Source organism: Panthera tigris, chromosome D4 (assembly GCF_018350195.1).
Source record: "Panthera tigris isolate Pti1 chromosome D4, P.tigris_Pti1_mat1.1, whole genome shotgun sequence".
NCBI classification, from domain to species: domain Eukaryota; kingdom Metazoa; phylum Chordata; class Mammalia; order Carnivora; family Felidae; genus Panthera; species Panthera tigris.
In genome coordinates, this window is record NC_056672.1 from 28,299,047 (window position 1) to 28,320,916 (window position 21,870).

General features: G+C 41.7%; 1 protein-coding gene and 1 long non-coding RNA gene across 3 annotated transcripts; one reads left to right on the plus strand and one right to left on the minus strand.

Moving 5' to 3' along the window:
- Positions 1 to 1,514: 1,514 nt before the first annotated feature.
- Positions 1,515 to 21,316, minus strand: LOC122233023. Its single transcript, XR_006210445.1, has 3 exons — positions 21,156 to 21,316; positions 2,120 to 2,294; positions 1,515 to 1,881 (listed from the first exon to the last, which is right to left on the minus strand). It is a non-coding gene; the product is annotated as an uncharacterized LOC122233023 (long non-coding RNA).
- On the plus strand, positions 8,436 to 11,792 carry LOC102969290 (procathepsin L-like). 2 transcript variants are annotated; one of them, XM_042963967.1, is made up of 7 exons: positions 8,436 to 8,565; positions 9,100 to 9,215; positions 9,314 to 9,448; positions 9,644 to 9,868; positions 10,315 to 10,477; positions 11,123 to 11,240; positions 11,692 to 11,792. In XM_042963967.1, the coding sequence occupies exons 1-7, from the start codon at positions 8,436 to 8,438 to the stop codon at positions 11,789 to 11,791; spliced, it is 987 nt and encodes a 328-aa protein (XP_042819901.1). In that variant the 3' UTR covers position 11,792. The 2 variants fall into 2 exon arrangements, with proteins under 2 accessions (XP_042819901.1, XP_042819900.1); XM_042963966.1 differs by having other exon boundaries at positions 8,436 to 8,561; positions 9,093 to 9,215; positions 9,314 to 9,460.
- Positions 21,317 to 21,870: the final 554 nt, after the last annotated feature.

Here is a 21,870-nt window from a genome sequence, read left to right on the forward strand (position 1 = left end):
GGAACGCACACTGGGCGTGATTACATCATTCATGGAGGCTCGTCCCACACCTACTAAGCTTTGGAATCCAGCTGTGCTTGAAGAGAAACTACCCTGTTTCCCATGCAAAGGCAATATACTATTTTCAAGCCTATTGAGTTAGGTTTCTGTCATTTGAAACTGGAAGAGTGATGTCTAATAGAGAAACTGGTACTTGGAAATAGGGTCTTACAAATAAAAGTCTATACAATGTGGATTGGCTGGGCTGTGATAGGGTGGATACAGTGAGGGTACGTCTCTCCTTACTAAGTAAGCTGAGAAGCTGGAAATGTCAGTTACAAGGTGGTTGACCTGTCACCTATTGTCCCTGGGGGTATGGACAACACCTAACCAGGCTGGAATATTTGGAAACTTGGCAGAAAAATGTGAGAATGTAGGATGTAGTTGTTACTCCTTGTTCCCTGCACTAAGCTCCAGCAAGAAACACACTTCCTTTACAGAGAAACTTCTATGCACGCCAGCCCATCAGGAAACAGAAAGAAGAAAAGAAAGCATTGTTAAGAGAGACTCTTTCTATGCACAATAATTGAAGGTGTTTTAGATTCTATGCATTGTTTTACCTGCAGGGTTAGAGGCAATAAATCCTCTGCCCCAGGCTAATGTTGGAATTAAAGAAGGAACAGAAGGTAAGATACTTTTTTTTTCCCCTCAGGCTTCTTTTTTTCTTTTTGTAATATCCTTTACTTTTTGACCCCCTTCCCATTTCTCCCACTCCACAGTCCCTGTGTCTGCCAACCACTAATCTACTTTCTGTATCTATTAGCTTATTTTGTGTTTTTTTTGTTTATTTGTTTTGCTTGATTTTTGTTTTTTTGCTTTTTGTTTTGATTCCACATTTGACAGAGATTATATAGTATTTACCTTTCTTTGTCTGACTTATCGCACTTAGGATCATGACCCTCAAGGTCCATCCATATTGTCACAAATGGCAAAATTCCATTCTTTTTTATGGCTGAGCAGTATGTGATTGTATATATATGCCACATCTTCTTTGTGCATTCATTCATTGATTGACACTTAGGTTGTTTCTATATCTTGACTCTTTTATATATAATAGTCTTTTAAATAATACTGCAATGGATATGTAGTACATATATCATTTCCAGTTAGTATTTTCACTTTCTATGAATAAATACCCAGAAGTGGGAATTATTATAGTAGTTCTACATTTAATTTGGGGGAACCTCCATACTGTTTTCCACATGAGCTGCACCAGTTTACATTCCCACAAAGTGTATACAAAGGACTCTCTCTACAAAGTTTCTCTACATCCTCACTATGCTTTTTATTTCTTGTCTTTTTGATAATAGTAACACTAACAGGTGTGAGGTAACATCTCAATGTGATTTTTATTTGCATTTCCTGGTGATTAACAATGATGAGCATCTTTTCATGTACTTTTTGGCCATCCATGTGTCTTCTTTGGAAAAATATCTATTCACATTCTCTGTATATGTGTGAGTTTATTTCTGGACTTTCTATTCTATTCCATCCATGTATGTGTTTGTTTTCATTTAATTAAGAAGGACATGGGTTTTCTCTGTAGTATTTCTTACAATTGCATGTGACTACAATTATCTCAAAAGAAAACATTTAATAAAAAGAAAAAGCTTATCTGTATCTTGAGAAGCTAAATGGGGGCTGCCATGTTGAACAAAGGCTATTTCTTAGCCACCAGCATCCATTTCCTCTTGTCTTGGTAGGAACAGCGTGCTCTCGTTTGTGGTTTCTTCTTCCCCATCACATGCAGTCTTGTGGGAGAGGGGGCTATATTAAGATGCCTTTCCCTCCCTTAGACACGGGATGAAATATTGACAGACATTGTCTTCCAGGTTTTTCAATCTGGAAGCAGAATGATGCAAGGATGGAGGAAACAATGTGAATTCTTTTATTACAGCAACTGAGCCCTGACCACATTGCTGACTAGTTCCTGCTGCTTAGATGCCAGATTTGCCCTGGATTCCAGGTGTTTTGGTCCTGACATCTATTTCTTAGCATTGCTATGAACTCTGTCAATATCCCAATATCTTCTCCAAAATTCTATTTAAAATAAAAAAAGAATATAATTGGTTTGGATTACCTGTCTTTTGCTCTTCAAAGATACCTTAAAATACCTGAGCTGTCAACTACCCTAGTTTCACATCATGTCATTTTTCTTACTCTTTGCATATGGACTAACTTAGAGTTCGCCAACTCCAAATTTTCATCATTGGGACGTGCAACAAGGATTCAAAGACTCTTTCAGGCAGAAGTCACTGTGAAAGGAAATAGAGTGATATATTTAAGCCATGTAACAATGCCTAACATATCACAAGCTGTTGACAACTACCACAAAGGTGATGATGATGATGATGGTGATGATGTTGGTTTCCTGGACTGTAGAATGTCTGAAGCAAAAGTTGCAAGTAACTTGTTCTTATTGTTGATAAAGTGAAACCAAGTAGACTGATGATCTTAATAAGTAGCTGATATACTTGTAATAATCTGGCCATCTGAATGCAGATAATAATACTAACCATGTTATAAGCATTTTTTTCTATTAAATAATTTAAAACATTTTCTACACTTGCTTGAACATTAGTTTATTCATGATATTCTTTCTTAATATACAGTGTGGAAGGAAAATTCTCCTGCCTTGGGTGAATTATCACAGATTAAAGTTGGAAAAAGAAACAGAAAAATATATAAACATAAATGTGAATATTTCAGCTCCATTTATTCATTTTTAATGTGACCAAAATGAGAGCAACTTTATGCATGGATGTACTTTGCAAATAAAAAAAAAAGTCAAAATCTAAAGGAACTGAAAGTCATAATTTGGTTCTGCTGCCCATATTTTTAGTGCAACATGCAACCTTTCTTATTAATCAAGCACCTGCTTACCCAATCATTGAGATTCTGGGTTCAATGGTGTAATAGACATGAACATGACTTTGAGGAGCTCAGCCTAGCCAGGATTACCAAAAACTTACAAACACTGTAACAGGCACCCTGAAAGCTTTGAAGTCCAAAAGCTCTGGAGACACAAAGAAAAAATCCATTTACTGGCTTTTCATAGGGGACTGGAGGGAAGAGCAGGATTCCACCAGACATTTAAGAGGTGGAATGGAAAGGAAGAACATTCCAGGGGGAAGACACAGCTTGGCAAATACACTGAGGCACAGGAGAGCTCCTCAGAGTAACATCACGTCATCAGAGTAGCGCGCTGATGGACTGCACTGTTTATGGCATTGAGGCAGGGATGAGATATGAGCCTGGAAATGCCATTTAGGGCCAGCAATTAAAGAATGGCAGAAAACAAAGATTATGATGAGGGTGATGGTACTCCTTCAGAATGGGATAAAAAGACAATGAGCCCAGGGATAACACTGTGAAGGACTAAGTAGTCCAACAGTCACGGACAATTAATCAGAAACCACTTGCTATGACTTTATACCATGTGAATTAAATATTTCCTGCTTGTATTGCATAAAGGTTGGGGGCACTTGGCCTGTTACAGTGACATCAACAGTGCACACTGTGACCTTCTCTTCTACTTCCTGTTAAATTTCCCTGAAGCGATGTATTTCTTCTATTAAAGGATCATTATGGTGCTACCTGGAAGATGCAAAATATTTGGAAACTATAATGAATGTGATATAAAATATAAAAGTGTGAATTTTTAAAGGACTCATAGTCTCTATAATTTGGAGTACTGAACCAGAAAACTACCCTGAATAAATGTTGACTGAAGTAATATTTTTTTTAAAGAAAGATTTCCCCCAGAGCATAAACATATTGTAAATCCTTGAACACAAGCACTATTGTGCAGTTTTTATTTTGTATGAAATGACAGGAGCATATACTTCAGTAGAAATGAGGTCCTCACATAGAGAAACAGGCTTTACAAACAGAAAAGTCAAATACAGAAGTAAAACCAGCTTTTCTCCTGAAGCAAAGTCAGTTCCCACATCTCCCCCTCTTCTGCTCCTTCCCAACAGGTGCACACGTCTTTGCTTCCCTAGGAGATGTTCTAACTGTCTACTTTAGAAACACAGACTAAGAATCTGGAGGAAACTTTTATTGTTTTACAAATAAATGCGAAATCAGTAACTAATTGTTCTCTTGCTGCTTTAAAAGATTAAAAATGCCCCCTGGGGCGCCTGGGTGGCTCAGTCGGTTAAGCGTCTGACTTCGGCTCAGGTCACGATCTCGCGGTCGGCGAGTTCGAGCCCCACGTCCGGCTCTGGGCTGATGGCTCAGAGCCTGGAGCCTGCTTCGGATTCTGTGTTTCCCTCTCTCTCTGCCCCTCCCCCGTTCATGCTGTGTCTCTCTCTGTCTCAAAAATAAATAAACGTTAAAAAAATTAAAAAAATAAAAATAAAAATGCCCCAAATGTCCATCAGCTAATGAATGGATAAAGAAGATGTGGTATGTGTATATATATATATACACACACACACACACACACACACACACACACACACACAATGGAATACTACTCGGCAATGAAAAGAAATGAAATCTTGCCATTTGCAACAACGTGGATACAACTGGAGGGTATTATGCTAAGTGAAATAAGTCAGTCAGAGAAAGACAGATATCATAGATTTTCACTCATATGCGGAAGTTGAGAAACTTAACAGAAGACCATGGGGGAAGGGAAAGGAAAAAAACAGTTACAGAGAGCAAGGCAAACCATAAGAGACTTTTAAATACAGAGAACAAACTGACAGTGGTACGGGGTGGGGAGCGGGAGGGCAGGGAAAATGGATGATAGGCACTGAGGAGGGCACTTGTTGGGATGAGCACTGGGTGTTTTATGTGATGAATCACAGGAATCTACTCCTGAAACCAAGAGCACCCTGTATACACCTTATGTTAGCTAACTTGACAATGGAAATTGTCAAATGAGTTAGGAAATGAGTCAGGAAAAAAAAAAATAAAGATTCAACATGTTATTTAAGTCCTGTGTCAGCTGAGTATTTTCAGAATAATTCACAGAAGAAGAGAATAAGGGCCTCATGGATGGACAGGCTTCCCAGGATCTCATCCTGAGTTCAGACCACTCTGTCCACTGAGAGCTGCCCTGTGGCTTCAGGTGAACCCAGGCTGCAGGCACTGGTGACCCAGAGAAGCTGGAGGTCAGGCTTTCCTTTCACAGCTGCTTTTCCGAGGGAGTCTTACTGTCGCTGCTTATTTCCACCACATTAACAAGCACAGATAGTAGTCTTACTTGGGGCACAGCTCTAGGTCAATAGAAAGATTTGGCTACTTTCTACAGATTTTTTTTTTCAGGGAAAAGTCAGGAATTTGCTCAGTATCCTGACAAAACATCCATGTTTTACAATTTAACTTTGTGGGTTTTTTTTTCTTTTTGCTTTGATCTCAAATTTTATCCTAACAAAGTTTCTATTGAGGTAGAATTTTACATAAAATGAAATTAATAGATCTTAAGTATATAGCTGAGTAAGTCTTGACAAATACACGCACCCATGGAACTATCCCCCAGATCAGGGTATAGAATTTCCCAACATTCTGGGGCACCTGGGTTACTTAGTTGGCTAAATCCAACTCTTGGTTTCAGCTCAGGTCATGATCTCACAGTTTATGCATCAAGCCCCACATCTGACAAGTGCAAAGTCTGCTGTGGATTCTCTCTCTCCCTCTCTCTGCCCCTCCCTTGTTCTCTCTTTCTCTCTCTCTCAAAATAAATAATAAAAGAAACTTAAAGAAAAAGAATTTCCCACATTTTAATGAGTTCTCTTTTGCCCCTTTCCAGTCAATAATTCCCCTGAAAGTAACTACTGTTATGAGATCTATCACCACAGATTAGTTTTGCCTTTTGAACTTCATATAATACACGTAGATATGTACTTTTGAACATGTGCCTTCTTTTGCTTGACATACTGTTTTTAAGAATCATATACTGTTCAGGGCACCTGGGTGACTCGGTTGGTTAAGCATCCGACTTTGGCTCAGGTCATGATCTCACAGTCGGTGAGTTCGAGCCCCACATCCGACTCTGTGCTAACAGCTCGGAGCCTGGAGCCTGCTTCAGATTCTGTGTCTCCCTGTCTCTGACCCTCCCCCATTCATGCTCTGTCTCTCTCTGTCTCAAAAATAAACATTTAAAAAAATTTTTAAAAAAAGAATCATATACTGTTCTTTTTTAAATGTTGAGTAAGAATGTACTACAGTGTGTTTATTCATTCTCCTCTGGTTTCCAGTTAGAACTTATTGTGAGTAAAGCTGATGTGAATATTCTCACTTGGGTAGATCCTAACACTACAATTGCTGAGTTAATGGTCACGTGTATAGTTACTGTTATAAGCAAGTGGTGAGCCACCGTCCAGAGTGGTTTACCATCTACATTCCCACTAGTAATGTATGAGAGTTTCAACAGTTCCACACCGTCACCCACATTTGCTATTGCACCCTTGTCAATATTACCCATCCTGAGGAGTATGAAATATCATCTCGTTGTAATCTGAACAGCTTGTAGAAAAACTTGAGCCACCTTAGCACACTCAGATGACTGCCTAAATTCTAATAGGAAAGAAAAAAAGCTATCTGTAATTTAAAATGTGATATCATCTCTAGCATAATGGGTCAAATGAGAGACAATAGATTGTATTTTAGGTTCCGTGGGTATAGTTAGGATATGTATGCCTCATTTATCAGTTTGGGAGTATAATTCAAGAATGTTAACCAGATGTAGCTTGGCTTTTTAATGTATAGGTTTACTTAACCACTATAATTTATGATTCATTTCACTAAACTGGTGACCTGGTTCACAGGAAGAAAAGAAGTCAATAGGGATTGCCTATGTATCAAATTCTCAAATAAATACTTTCTGAATGAAGCATGACCTTTGGAAGGACTTTCTGTGACCTCACAAGGAAGTAGTATTAAATTAGCCCTACTCTATGCTCGTGCCTCACATGTATTATCTCATTTAATCTTCACAAGAATCCTCTAAGGAAAATCAAATTATTGCCCTATGTCTTCACTGAGGAAACTGAGGTTAATAAATACCTTTTTGCTTGAATTAAATGTCTTTCTAAAAAAAAAAAATGTCTTTCTGAAACGTTTAAAATTAAATCTGAAGAAAAACATGTTGGATACTGAGAAACATACTAATCCATAAGACAGACAGTAGGCAGGGAAAGGGTGTTTCTACATTCTGCCTGTCCTCCTTTTATTAAACCATATTATTCTGGAAATAACTCTTTTCTGTCAGTTTTGAGAAAGGCTTGAGAGGGAATAAGAATCTCTACCTGGGGGAGGCAGGACAGGAGCATTAAAAAATGCCATGCCTTCTCCATACACCCCTCCCTTCTGCCCCTTTCCCTGAAGGGACTTGAGCCTTGCCCAGCGCATACCCTGCTTGGGGAACTGCCTGCCCTCTCCAGACTCTTCCATAACCCAGGGGCATCCCATCCTGACACACTTATAACACCTCCCCATGTGGGCTCTGCACCCTCCACCTGCTGCACCTTCGATCGGAATAAACAGGAACCACTAGACTAGATTATCCTGTTCTCATCCCTCCAGGAGATTTTAACCAAAAATCCTAGGACTAAAGGACAGGCAGGGTCCTTAAAAGCCAGTTGGGGTTCCCTGTAAGTTATTTTCATGAACCATCCGCCAATGCATAAATTCATGGTAATTATTTGATGTGGGTCCCCAGGGAGGCGCCGGATCCCTCCACAGGGCTGTCCCTGGTTCCCCAGCTCACCTCCCCCTGGGGCCACTAAAGCAGGCACAAATTCCCCTGGGATAATTAGGGACCCAGGCATCACATGCCCAGAGCTCCAGGGCACAGAGGCCCCGCCCACAGGATGGATCAGCCAATTGCAGGGCACGCAGGTGGTGGGGGCAGGGCTGGTAGGGCCAATCTTAGACCTTAAATGGGCAGCCTCCCAACCATTGCCAGGCCTCCTGGACATCCCCTGACCTGAAGGTGTGACTGAGCTGCACAACTGCACCTACCACTGGTGAGATCCCCAGAACTGGCATGAAGGGTGGGCCACCTCTGAAAACACTGGGGACAGCTGCCTTGGGGGTTTGGGGCTCCCAGGAGGCACTTTTCCAGGACCTGACCCCTCCAGACATGGCAGCTTGCCCCCCCTCCCCACCCCACCCCCACCACCACACCAGGACTCAGGGCTCCTCACTCCCTGCACTGCCATTTACATGCTTTGGAACCAGTAGGCAGGTCACAGGGCAGGGAGTGGGAGCATTGCACGTCCCACATCCTCAGCCTTCCTCCACAGCCCTTGTAAACACTCAGGAGGATAAATTCAATCTTTTTGCTCTACTTCAGTGGCTCTAACATCTCAGAAGGAAGAATGGCTTTTTAGGTGGTTTGATCTAATCAAACACTCATTTTTTTCTTTCCTAGGTTTTCAAACATGCATCCTGCCTTCTTCCTGGCTACCCTTTGCCTGGGAATAGCGTCAGCTGCTCCACAAGTCAATCAGAGCTTAGATGAACAATGGTCCCAGTGGAAGGCAACACACGGGAAACTATATAGCATGGTTGGTAACATTTAAACTTTCCAAGGGACTCTTGCAGAGAACATTCCATGCTGGTGGGAGTTCATAGCAGGGAGTAGCTTCTTGAGGTTATTCTTACCTAGGCAGTAAGCAGGGCACTGGGACTGTGCACAACATGGGCATATGTCCTGCTGTGTGGTTGCTGGAGAACAGTTCCCAGAAGTCTCAGGCCATCCCTGGTTGTGTGGGATATCCTCCTCTCTGTGAGCACATCCACTAGGTGTAGGTCATTAGGTTGTTTTATTTTATTTTTTTCACATTTATTTATTTTTGAGAGAAAGAGAAAGACAGAAATTGAGCTGAGGAGGAACAGAGATAGAGGAAGACACAGAAACCTAAACAGGCTCCAGGCTCTGAGCTGTCAGCACAGAGCCTGACACTGGGCTCAAACCCCAGACCACGAGATCATGTCCTGAGCCCAAGTTGGATGCTTAACTGACTGAGGAACCTGCACATCCCAGGGCAGTAGATTTTAAATAGAACAAAGATGGTAAGTTATATGTTTGTCTCCAGGATGAAGAAGGACAGAAGAGAGCAGTGTGGGAGAGGAATATGCAAATGATTGAACAGCACAATCGGGAACACAGCCAAGGGAAACACAGCTTCACAATGGCAATGAATGGTTTTGGTGACATGGTGAGTGTGACACGGATTGCTGAACATTTCATGCTTCCTCTAAGTACTTTTTCAAAACATCTCATGCTTGTCAACATTCTGTTTCCTTTTCCTTGAAGACCAGTGAAGAATTCAAGCAGGTGTTGAATGACCTTAAAATCCAGAAACACAAAAAGGGGAAAGTGTTCCAAGCACCTCTCTTTGCTGAGATCCCTTCATCTGTAGACTGGAGAGAGAAAGGCTATGTAACTCCCGTGAAGAATCAGGTGGGACAGTACTCAGCAGATCCCTCTCAAGAGTAAAGCCAAAAGGAATCAGTGTTGTTGCTTTGGAAATTGAGGCACAATATGCAGTTTGTTATGTTTTAGAAGAGTTTTAAGATTTATGGGCTGTTGTCAAAGCCTTGCAATTTATTTTGTAGGCTCAGAGTGTTTGCATTTTGTTTTCAGGGTGACTGTCATTCTTGTTGGGCTTTTAGTGCAACTGGTGCCCTTGAAGGACAGATGTTCCGGAAAACTGGCAAACTTGTTTCACTGAGTGAGCAGAACCTGGTGGACTGCTCTTGGACTCATGGCAATAAGGGCTGCCATGGTGGCCTAATGGATAAAGCCTTCCAGTATGTTAAGGACAATGGGGGACTGGACTCAGAGGAATCCTATCCATATCATGCACGGGTAAGTGGAGTTCCTTATCTTTTATCAAAGTTGAGCATTTCAGTAGAAACAGATCCTGTACTTAGAATTCTTGTATTTGATTGTTGACTCTATACCTGCAAAGGGTCAGAACTGCCATTAAAATGTATTAGCCTAGCACAGCTCTCTGATCACCTCATTACCATATAGCTGTTCCTACAACTATGTTACATGGTGTCACGAACACCATCTTATATACAGTACAGGTCTCCAGAGTGAAAACTTTATGAATGAGTAGACCTAAAGAGTGTCTCATTGGATAGACACTGCTAATTTTTCAACTTCAAAACAATCAATCCCATTTTATGTCCTGAGATGCCTTATAACAAACTTGACTTAGAAATCATTCAGTTGCAAACAATTTTGCACTCCTGTTCCCCTGGAGGTGGATGGTAGTGATCAAGTCTCTCCCCCTTTACCTTTGAAAGAACGAATCCTGCAAATACAAGCCTGAGAATTCTGTTGCCAACGTGACTGCCTTCTGGAGTGTCGTAAACAAGGAGGATGGCCTAATGACCACAGTGGCAACTGTGGGGCCTGTCTCTGCTGCTGTAGATGCAAGCCTGAATTCCTTCCAGTTCTATAAAAAAGGTCAGCATGTGTCTACATAGAAAAGTAGGCAGGACAAATGGGGAACCACCATCATATAAGGCAAGATAGACTCTTTGTTGTGTACAGATCAGGAGGGTATGGACTTCACGTAGTTATTCCTTCAGCACATGTGATTTTGTGCCTGTTGTTCAGCATGTTGACATGACTTCACCCAAATTCCCCTCTTTCAACCACTTCATAAATATATTTAAATGGCTACATAATTTGATTGGTATAGTTTCACTTACTTTAGTTCTTCCCACCTGTTAGACCTGGAAGATTTCCAAAGAGTTTTACTAGTGAAATGGACGCTGGAAAGAAGCCCTTGGCTCAAGTGATTTTGTGTTTTTCTGCTGCTTCCCAATGCTGACATGGTAGAATAGAATGACAAAGTTTCAACGAGTGTTCTTCTATGCCTCTTGACTGTTCTTTACAAAAGAGATTGTGATGATGTGTGTGTGATGATGTGCATGAGAGCCTAAATCCCCAGCCTTGCTAAACAAAAAGAACTGATTTCTAAGTCTTATTGGATTTATATTCCACCTGAATTCTGAGATGCCTCCTTTACTGCGGTGACTCGGTTATTGTTAGATGTTATCATGTTGCTTTGATGTCCCATCTTGGAATTGAAATTTACTTTTCCAGGCATTTATTATGATCCAAAGTGCAGCAATAAACGCCTGAATCATGGTGTTCTGGTGGTTGGCTATGGCTTTGAAGGAGAAGAATCAGATAACAAAAAATACTGGATTGTCAAGAACAGGTATAAAAAGCCAAAAATATTTATCTTTGGAATTGAAAAGGAAATCGTTTTTGCAATCAGTGTTTGGATATAGATCATCAAACCCTTGAGCCCACTTCTGAGACCCCAGAAGTGTTTGCCCCACTTAGCGGGAACAGAGACATAGTCATTTGATGACATTAAGCTACTGTTTCAAACTTGCAAGGGTCCTGCTATAGTTTGAGTAGTACTGCATCTAAAACACATCTGACCCAAGACTTTCCTTTTCCTATTTCTCATATTGCAGTTTTGTGAAAGGTTTGGGGATAGATTTCTCTGCTGGGTTAGAACTCAACCATGAGCAAGGATGGCCTCTCTTGATTCTTCCTGAATCTGTCCTGGCCTCAGGCACTGCTGAGTATCAGGTGCTATTGTCCATAAAGAGAAATGTGTTTCTTCCTCTGTAATAAATGAAAAAAAACATTTTTTTCAGCTGGGGTGCAAATTGGGGCAAACACGGCTACATACTCATGGCCAAGGACCGGGACAACCACTGTGGAATCGCCACCATGGCCAGCTTTCCTATCGTGTGAGATGATGGTGTAAAGAAGACCTTGACTGGCAACAAATTATCCAGAAAATGGATTTTATTTCAAGCCTACCACACCCTGCTGTGTGGGGTGAAACACTTGAATCATTTAAAAACCAAGTTGTGATTTGATTGTGCGACATTTTACACTGTGAATATTACCACTTCACTCATTATTGCTGTAAATACTTTTGTATGAGTGACTAGTCTGGTAACTTTTGAATTTTCAAGTTTCTTTTAAAAATGTATGAAATTTTACTTTTTAAAAGTAAAACAACTGCAGGGTGCCTGGGTGGCTCCGATGGAGAGTGTCCAACTCTTGATTTCAACTGAGGTCATGATCTCATGGTTCCAGGGATTGAGCCCCTCGTTGGGCTCTGTGAGCTGACAGTTTAGGATTTTAATTTCTTTAGAGAAACCCACAAACGTGGCCTAGCTACCATTAATGTTTTCTTCCACCATAAAATGTTGGAACAAAAAAGAAGGACTTGAATAGTGTGTGATCTCTAAGTAAGCTTTAGTGATAATGATTGAAATATATGCGCTGCTGGAATGGAGATTTCTTCACTCTTCTGAGTCCTTTGCTCCTAAAAGAACCAAGTGGGGGTGCCTGGGTGGCTTGGTCGGTTGAGCGTCCGACTTTGGCTCAGGTCATGATCTCACGGCCCGTGAGTTCGAGCCCCGCGTCGGGCTCTGTGTTGACAGCTCAGAGCCTGCAGCCTGTTTCAGATTCTGTGTCTTCCTCTCTCTCTGCCCCTCCCCTGTTCATGGTCTGTCTCTCTCTGTCTCAAAAATGAATAAACATTGAAAAAAAAAATTAATTAAAAGAACCAAGTGTTGTAAGTACACACACACTTGTCCAAATTCCACTTTCTAATTTCTGAATCATTTGCTTCCCTTGCAATTTTTTTTGATAGAAATTATAAAGGTCTATGGAATGTAGGAAACACTGGTAATTACTTTATGATACATGCAAGACTTAGGGAGGAGTCAAAATTTGTTTTCTGCTTTATTTATTTCATGTCTATAAGCTTCTCTTAGAAATAGGATTTTTAAGTTTTTTTAATTTATTTTGAAAAACAAAAAGGACAAGCAGTGGAAAACTCAGAGAAAGAGGGAGAGAGACAATCCCAAGCAGGCCCCACACTGTCAGTGTACAGCCTGACATGAGACTCAATCTCAGGAACTTGAAACCATGACCCGAGCCAAAATCAAGAGTCTATTTCTCAACAGACTGGGCCACCCAAGTGCTCCTCAAAATAGTTTTATGAAAGATGATTTGTGATTTTCCAATTTTTAAATAAATATGAATGGCTTGTAAATTACAGAAGCTTCTAATATCTGCTGAATTGTTCACACATCAGTCGGATCTACCCACTTTCTGTCCCATCGGCACCTGCACATGTTCTCAGAGTCTTGGGCTGAACTCCCAGGATGGTGTGGACAGCAGTCTGAGCGAGCCTGTCATGGTGAAGCAAGATGACTTTTACAAAGAGTCCTTTCTAGGGGATGTTCAGAGACTGACTATGGCAGACTGCATGTTCCAAATGGACCCAGCCTTGTCTTCCATCCCACACGCCCCTCTGCTCAGTGGCTTTTCCTCTCCCCATCATGAGGTGGGGTCTCAGCCCTTGCTTGGATCCCTGGGCATCCCTGGTGACAGGCTCAAATACAGTACAGCAGCAGAGTCTCCCTGGGGACCAAGGCCAGGTCATAAGAGCCTGGAGCTCCTTGTGGGCATCCTGGCACACTTGTTATTAGGATGTTGCACAAAGGTCTTTGTTTTCTTAGACTCTTTCAGGAGTAAACTTTGGATCATGGGGACCTCTTCATCCATACCCTCTCCAGAAACATCCTTACATCCATGGTAGAGACTTATTCTAATCCTGGAAAGTTGTCGCTGAGTCCTTTCATAAAGAGGCTTCTTGGATTGAGTCACGATTAAAATAAATATATTAATGGTGATCTCACTGGCCATTAGCAGACAGCAGATCTTTCAAATTAGAAAATGTTCTATATTTAGAACATTTCTTAGAGAGTTCTCCTTCCTAGCAGCTGCCTTCTTGGTATTTAGGGGAGGATCAAAATGAAAAGAAAACACATGGGAATGCAAGCTGGTGCAGCCACTCTGGAAAACAGTATGGAGGTTCCTCAAAAAACTAAAAATAGAACTATGCTATGACCCAGCAATTGCGCTAGTAAGCATTTATCCACGGGATACACGTGTGCTGTTTCAAAGGGACACATGCACCCCCATGTTTATAGCAGTGCTATTGACAATAGCCAAAGTATGGAAAGAGCCCAAATGTCCATCCATGGATGAATGGATAAAGAGGTGGTATATATATATACAATGGAGTATTACTTGGTAATCAAAAAGAATGAAAATTTGCCATTTGCAACTATGTGGATGGAACTGGAAGGTATTATGCTAAGTGAAATTAGTCAGAGAAAGACAAAAATCATATGACTTCACTCATATGAGGACTTTAAGAGACAAAAAGATGAACATAAGGGAAGGGAAACAAAAATAATATAAAAACAGGGAGGGGGAGAAAACAGAAGAGACTCATAAATATGGAGACAAACTGAGGGTTACTGGAGGGGTTGTGGTAGGGGAGATGGGCTAAATGGGTAAGGGGCACTAAGGAATCTACTCCTGAAATCATTGTTGCACTATATGCTATTTGGATGTAAATTTTAAAAAAGAAAAAAGAAAATTAAAGAAAAAGAAAAGAAAACACAAACCAGTATAAGGCTAGCCTTAGGGAGTCTCTTAATAAAAGAACAAAAATCAGAATAAGAATCAAAAACCAAATCTGACATCAATCCCCCTTCTTATATCTCCTTCATCCCCACGCCTCTGTCCCTGACCCTCCAGGAGATCTTTTGGATCTCTGGGCTCCTGGTCTAGAAACTTTCCCTTCAAAACCGAGCCCCAGCTCTTCAGCCAGTTCCCTTAAATACAAAAACTCCAACTCTCCCAGAAAAATCCTGAACGCCCAGCTCCTTATTTTAACTATTGTTTCTTTACAAGATTTATAGAGAGTACTTCAGCCTGGCCTCCTGGCCTGGGAAATACAGTTTGTTCCTGTAAGTGCTGAGTGTTGAGAAGTACATCTAGCAGGAGTGGCCAGGAAGGGCGGTAAATCTCATGCTGCGGTCTATACAATTGCTCAGAGTCTCGAGGGCTTCGTGATCAAGCTCTGCCAGTTCCAGGCATTCCTGAGCAATGTCCTCGAGGAGGGTTTCCTGGACCCCTGTCACAAAGAATTCATGTCCCCTGGACAGTGACAGACCTTCTCAATTATGAAGTCCCTTTACCTCTACTCTCAGAAGATCCTACCGAAATTACAGAGAAATTTTAAAAATTAATACCTTTTTACAACCCAACTCACAGACACCTTCACTGGCTGCTAAAGGGAGTCCTTCCAGCCCATGAGTATATGGCTGTTACCAGGCAGGCCAAACAGCCCCCCTCACAGGGGACACAGAGGGCCACAGCGTCTCTCTGGCCCTCCTGGGAATGACCAGGAGAAGGCTCAATTGTTCAAGGGTTAATAGGAGCAACGGAAGAGGCCTGTTTCCCCAAAGTGAATTGGTCTACGGATGAAATATACACTCAGGAAGAAGTGCATTTGTTAAGCATTTTATACAAACTTTAAAAAGCACACTGTATTCAATCCAGTAGCCCCAGAACATAAAATTCTTGTAATTTCTGCTTCTGTGGGAAATTTCCCCCCTGATATTAAAAAACAGGGGCACCTGGATGGCCCAATCGGTTAAGCATCTAACTTTGGCTAATGTCATGATCTCACCTTTTGTGCATTCGGATCCCCCATTGGGCTCTATGCTGACAGCTCTGAGCTTGGAGCCTGCATCAGATTCTTTACTTGTCTCCCTCTTCCCTGCTCGCACTCTCTCTCTCTCTCTCAAAAATAAACGAATAAACATTTAAAATATAGTTAAAAAAAAAAAACACCTGACAAGTCCACGATAGTGTGGTTGGTGGGAGGCGGCAAACACCAAACAAAATAATGGAGACAGCTACCTGCATCTTTGAAAATAGCTCTCAAGAAAGCCAACAGGAATAAAAGAAAGGAACAGAAAACAAGTCTTGCCTTACAACTTGAATCTTTGGAAAGGTGAAAGCATGATGGAGAATGACTCCAGCCCACTCTGACGTGTCCCCGTTTGCCTCCAGACAACTGCAGATATTGCAAATAATACAGGACATTGGGGGAGAAATTGTCCTGCACTTAAGAAAAAGGAAAGTCTAAGAAACAATTTCCCCTAATCCCTGTAACCCTGAAAAAATTCATTTTTCTCCAGAGGGACAATTCTCCCTTTAAATGATGGGTCAGCCAGTACTCAGTCAACACCAGGACCTTCCAGAAAATTTTAAACAGAGGCTCAGGAACTAGATTTCTTGAGTCGCATTGGTGTGACTGTCTCTCCCATCTGCTCAGAGGATTGATCTCTACCTGTCTCCTGACTCTGTTCAGGCTCTCAGAGTCTCGGGGCGACCTGTCTTACTGCCCATGTCCCAGCCCAGCCCAGATTCTTCAGGCCCTGTTCACACTCCCAGGCCCTGCTGCTTCCCAGGTGTTAACTGGCAAACCTTCTTGGTAAAGATTTGTTATCTACATTTAATGCCAATGTAAATTGCAATAAGAAAAGTCACTTTTGTTTCCTCACCTTCAGGTCAAGCTCCAAGTGTCCTGCTGTCTTTACTGGAAGTTCATCCTGAGATAAATTCCTCTGAAGAGGATGGATGTTTAAAAGATGCCCGAGTCAGTCTTTGGGCTACACACACAGTTGAAGTTGAGTTGTTAGGAAGTGGGAGCCTGGGTGCATTTCTTGGGAGAGGGACCCACCCTCACCCTCGTGGCCCAGCACCCTCCCTCTAGAGACTCGGAGCAAGTGATACCCTTGTAACAGAGTCTCTCTTGAACCACAGCATCCTTGTCTTTACCACCCGACCCTGTATCTCCCCAATCTTGCCCATAAAGAAAGAAGGCAAATGTGACTCAGAGGGAAACCAAATCCATCAGTTTGCACAGGATTTAGAAGCCATAATCTCTTTCATAATTTCTCGGCATCCTGTGCCCTGCAATCCAGCTGATAATTTTCATCATTCCTGCTGATGCAACCTGGTTTACAGAAATGACCTGTGAACAGCTTCCTTTTCAATTCCTCTGCACCCTGACTCCTGGTTTCTTGTGCCTTCACAGTTAAAAGGAGACCATTCACCTGGCCTTGCATACCCCAAGGATATTTGGTGTATGCAATATTTTCCCAAGTCCTTAAAGTCCAGCTAGACACTGTAACTTCTACCCAAGACTCCCTGCTGGTACCCTTTATTCTATAAACAAAGCAAGCTGGGAGCTTTTATGGACTCCCTCATTCTCTTAGGGGCATTAGCTGAACAAGGCAGACAGCTTATACAGCTCTACATCTAGACTCCAAGAGATGTAAACAACGGTTTTCTATTTAGGATGACGTGACCTGTTTAGGACATGCCTCAGGGCATTCAAAATTTCACTCCAAATATTCTTGAATCAATTATGTCCATCCCTCTCCCCAAAATGAATACACAGTTACATAAATCTTAAGGGGCAGCTGGCTACTGCCTCCAAAGGGTCCCTAGTTTGCAATCTTTGATAAACCTTTGTATACTCTTCTCTCAGATATCAATGGACTTTAGAGGCATTAACCTCCTTTGAAGCCTTAAAACTGGCTCTGTCCACACCCCACCTCTTAGCTTACTTAACTTTGACAAGCCCTTTCATTTATACTGAATGAAAGGCATGGTGTTGCTGCATGCTTTCTGGGACAGCCTTTTGCCAATCAGATACAGCCAGGAGCACATTTCTCATGCCCATCAGATGCTGTGGCATCAGGTATGTCCCCATGCTTTCCTGCAGTGGCCACAGCTGCCGCCTGATGGACAAAGCCAGCACTCTGACATTAAGCTCCCCTATTCACCTGTGTGTCCCCACGTGGTGCCTGCTGTCTTACAAGTTCATAAATCATAGCACCTCTCTACAACATGACAGACCCATTACAAACAAGCGCTTTTAACTAACCCTCCGTCATCTTATTTCCGTTGCTAAAAGGCTTATAATTGCTGACATATTACAACTATTCACCCTCCTTCTAAAACCATCATTTTTCACTGTCCAGCACATACTAAGACAGCTGATGTTGCATCTTTAGAAAATGATAGGGTTGGCAGAGCTGTAAGTATGCACCCCAAACAGGCCCCCTTGTTCTTTCTCCACCCAGTTGTGAACCCTGCCTTTATCCCTGACTGACAATATTCATTACCCGGCAAATGCCCCACAGTCTACAAAAGACAGTCAGATACAAAAAGGTGTCAAACAACTATCAGATGGATTATACAGTGGGCCAAATGGACTTCCTAGAGCACCCTTTCTTTTGACCCTGTGGCTTACACTTACCACCCACCAAATTGGACACAAAGATAATGAAGGACCAAAAAGACAGTTGGATTTGCCCAGGCATCCACAACATTCCTGACCACATGCTTTCCCAGTGAATGATTTGTAAACCCCGGGAAATCTCTGGAAGAAATCAGCACACCCCAGGAAGGCTTCCTAGGCCCACCTGCCCTCTGTGGTTGTATAGACGGATTTGATAGATTTGCCCCAAGCCCTGTGCTATTCTGTTTGGTCACTGTCTGCATGCTCAGAGAGCAGATGCTCTCTGACTAGATGTGCCACTGCCACAGCAGGTAGTAAGGAATTTAACACCTCCATTCGTCATGTTGCCACCAGAAGACCAGGTGGACCTCAAGATCTTTAGAAGAAAACGTGTGCCGTCACCTCGCTGGGAAGGACCTTATGAGGTGCTGCTCACCAGCTACACTGCTATCAGCCAGAAGAAAAACTCTCCTGGTTTCTTGCAAGCCATGGCAAAATTGATTTTATTTAAGATTTTATTTAAGAATGAGTTTTAATGTTTTCATTCATTTTTGAGAGACAGAGAGAAACAGAGCACAAGTTGGGGAGGGACAGAGAGAGAGGGAGACACAGAATTTGAAGCAGGCTCCGGGTTCTGACGTGTCAGCACAGAGCCCAGCTCGGAGCTCCAACTCACGAACCATGAGTTCATGGCCTGAGCTGAAGTCAGACACTTAACTGACTGAGCCACCCAGGCGCCCCTAACTTTGGACATTTTTAAGTCTTTTATCATTTATAGACAGTTAGACTTTTACTCAGATGCTTTTACAACAAGCTTCTGCAAATGTGTTTCACCTGCATGAGGCTGATGGAAAGAACTCTTTTGTATAGGCTTCTGATAACCTTAAGATCATAAAGCTAAACTGGGTAAGAATTTCCAGAACGAATGGAAGATCTGGATTCAAGCAGAATAAGAATTAATAACATGGCACTGAATGAATGGAGGATGATTCTCATTTTTACAAATTTTTTGAAACATTGCTGATTTTTAAATGTTTTTTACAGTATTAAAAAACTATTTTAAGCTATGACTTACAGCCATTTGATAAAACATGCCTTTGTGAACAGACTGAGACACTTATATTTTTCTCCTTACCTGATCTGTCCAGAATTCAAAAACTTTCAGTGAGTGTTTTCATATTTTCACAACAATATTTTAATTTGCATAAGTTGAATAAGAATCTGCTTACCTTGTTAACAGGACGTATTTGGAAACACTGGTTACATCACCAACACTTTGACAGAAATGTCATATTCAAGCGGGGACTTGCACAGACACAGATATGACCAGACTGCTTGAAGGAACTCAGGCAGACTTTATGGAGCCAATAAAGCCCATTGGAAAAACATCCTGATACTTATATCTGAGTCTTTAAGCAAAGCAGTCAGTTTTTATACATTGTGACAAAGAGACAACAAATTCATGATGAATTAACAGGATGAAGAAAACAGATGTTTGGGACTGTTAATTAGTAAGGAATCTTAAGAAACTTTTTCTCATAAGCTATGATTTACAGCAGTTTCATCATCAGGCCAACTTAAAAAAAAAAGCAACTATTACACTTTGCAAACAAATTGGTCTTAATTTGGCTGTCCTTGGTAAAAATGAGGGTGATTATAGAAAGAAACATTATGGGGGCGCCTGGGTGGCTCAGTCGGTTAAGCGGCCGACTTCGGCTCAGGTCATGATCTCATGGTCCGCGAGTTCGAGCCCCGCGTCGGGCTCTGTGCTGACAGCTCAGAGCCTGGAGCCTGTTTCAGATTCTGTGTCTCCCTCTCTCTCTGACCCTCCCCTGCTCATGCTCTGTCTCTCTCTGTCTCAAAAATAAATAAACGTTAAAAAAAAAAGAAAGAAACATTATGTTTCAATTACACATCATTGTGGATTTTACAGTCTAATAGAGTTCACTATGAACTGGACGAGATCCTAATTTCTTCTAGTTTCCTCTGAAGCCTGGCCACAATCTCCAAACTAATGTTTTCCACTTTTTTTCTATCCTTTTGACTTGGAATCACTGGATACCCAAAACTCCCCTTTTCCTGAAGCCCTGCAAATTGAATATCAACAACTTGATGTAACCTTCTGAGAAATCACCACAATAGCTCATATGTAGACAATCTTCATGCCTGTTCCTCTATGAGCCTCTCAGAAAGTCTGTCAGCCTGCCACTGCCTACCTACCTTATCTGCCTAAAGATGCTTTAAGCCCAGCATCTAGAGATTCTTTCAACTGGCTATCCTTGGAACTCAGAAACTGGTTTATAACTGGATCCTTTTATTAATAAACATTATCTTTCTTGTACTGCCATAGAATTTCTTCTTATTTATTACCTGATTGTTTGAAGCAGAGGCCTCCCTCTAGGAAGATACCTGCATTGCCTCTTCCTGAAATGAATTTGACTGAACTGACTCATTGTCAGAACAAAGAGACTGGATTAAGGAGATAAAACTATCAGCTCAACTTTGAATCCGTGAATCTTCCAAGAAAGTTGCAGAGGAAGGAACCACCTAAAAATGTGGACCAAAAATCTGGGCTTTCTTGGCTGAGTGACAGAACCAAGCTTTCTAGCTGCCAGAGCCAAATCAGAACACTCTGAAATCAGCTATTTTGAAACGTGTGCTGCTCTCAAAGCCTGAAAGGACCACAAGAAAAATGGAGATGTATGAACATTAACACTATCAATTAACACTCCAGACTTTGAAAAGTACAGGTTTCAACCTCACCTTGTCTATAAACCACATTGTTTTTTTTTTCTTTTTGAGAGACTGAGAGAGGGCCCAAGTGAATGAAGGGCAGAGATGGACAGAGAATGAGAGAGAGAGAGAGAGAGAGAGAGAGAGAGAGAGAGACAGGAGGCTAACTTGAAAGGGGCTCGAACTCACCTGATATGTGACTCAGGCTCATCAACCGTGAGGTCATGACCTGAGCTGAAGTCAGATGCTTAAGGACTGAGCCACCCAGGCACCCCTGCTCCTTTATTTCATGTGGTAACAAAGCATATAAAGGGCTCCCACCTAAATGGTCAGAACCATATGGACTTGGATACCTGGCTCTTCTGTCACTGTGCTTTGTGACATCATTTGTTCATAAAATTGTGCCACACAACATGCCTGTTGAGGAATCATAGAAAATCGGATGATACATCAGAATTCCAGGTTCTCTTCAGCATTAAAGATCTTATTCCCAAGTTTCAGAGATGGTGAATTAGAAAAGGCAATCCTAAATCTGTCTATGATAATGGAACAAGGAGGGTTCAATACCACTATGCATGCTTTGAAAACACTCCAGTCAGAAAGTAAAAGCTTAGCCTCTGGGGGTCTCCAAAGTCATCATGTTCTAGATACCGGACTGCCCAGCAGGGGGAGCTCGTGCAATCATCAGTGGAAAATGTTGCTTTTTATCTAACCCAAATGAGGCGCATAATAATATCTAACTTAAATCTACTTTAAAAAAGGAATTACTATTTTCCACCAAATAAATGAAACACATTTATTTGAGCAGATCTATTTCCAGGATTGTGGGACTCATTTCATGAGGTGTGGGGAAATGCGTTCTCTTCTATTTATTCATCCTCTTGCCTTCTTTTTTCCAAATGTT

Coding starts and splice junctions, on each gene's coding strand:
- LOC102969290 (XM_042963966.1), top strand. CDS start 8,436: ATGCATCCTGCCTTCTTCCTGGCTACCCTTTGCCTGGGAATAGCGTCA. Junction 9,461..9,643: donor TAACTCCCGTGAAGAATCAG/GTGGGACAGTAC, acceptor TTTTGTTTTCAG/GGTGACTGTCATTCTTGTTG. Junction 9,869..10,314: donor CCTATCCATATCATGCACGG/GTAAGTGGAGTT, acceptor TACCTTTGAAAG/AACGAATCCTGCAAATACAA.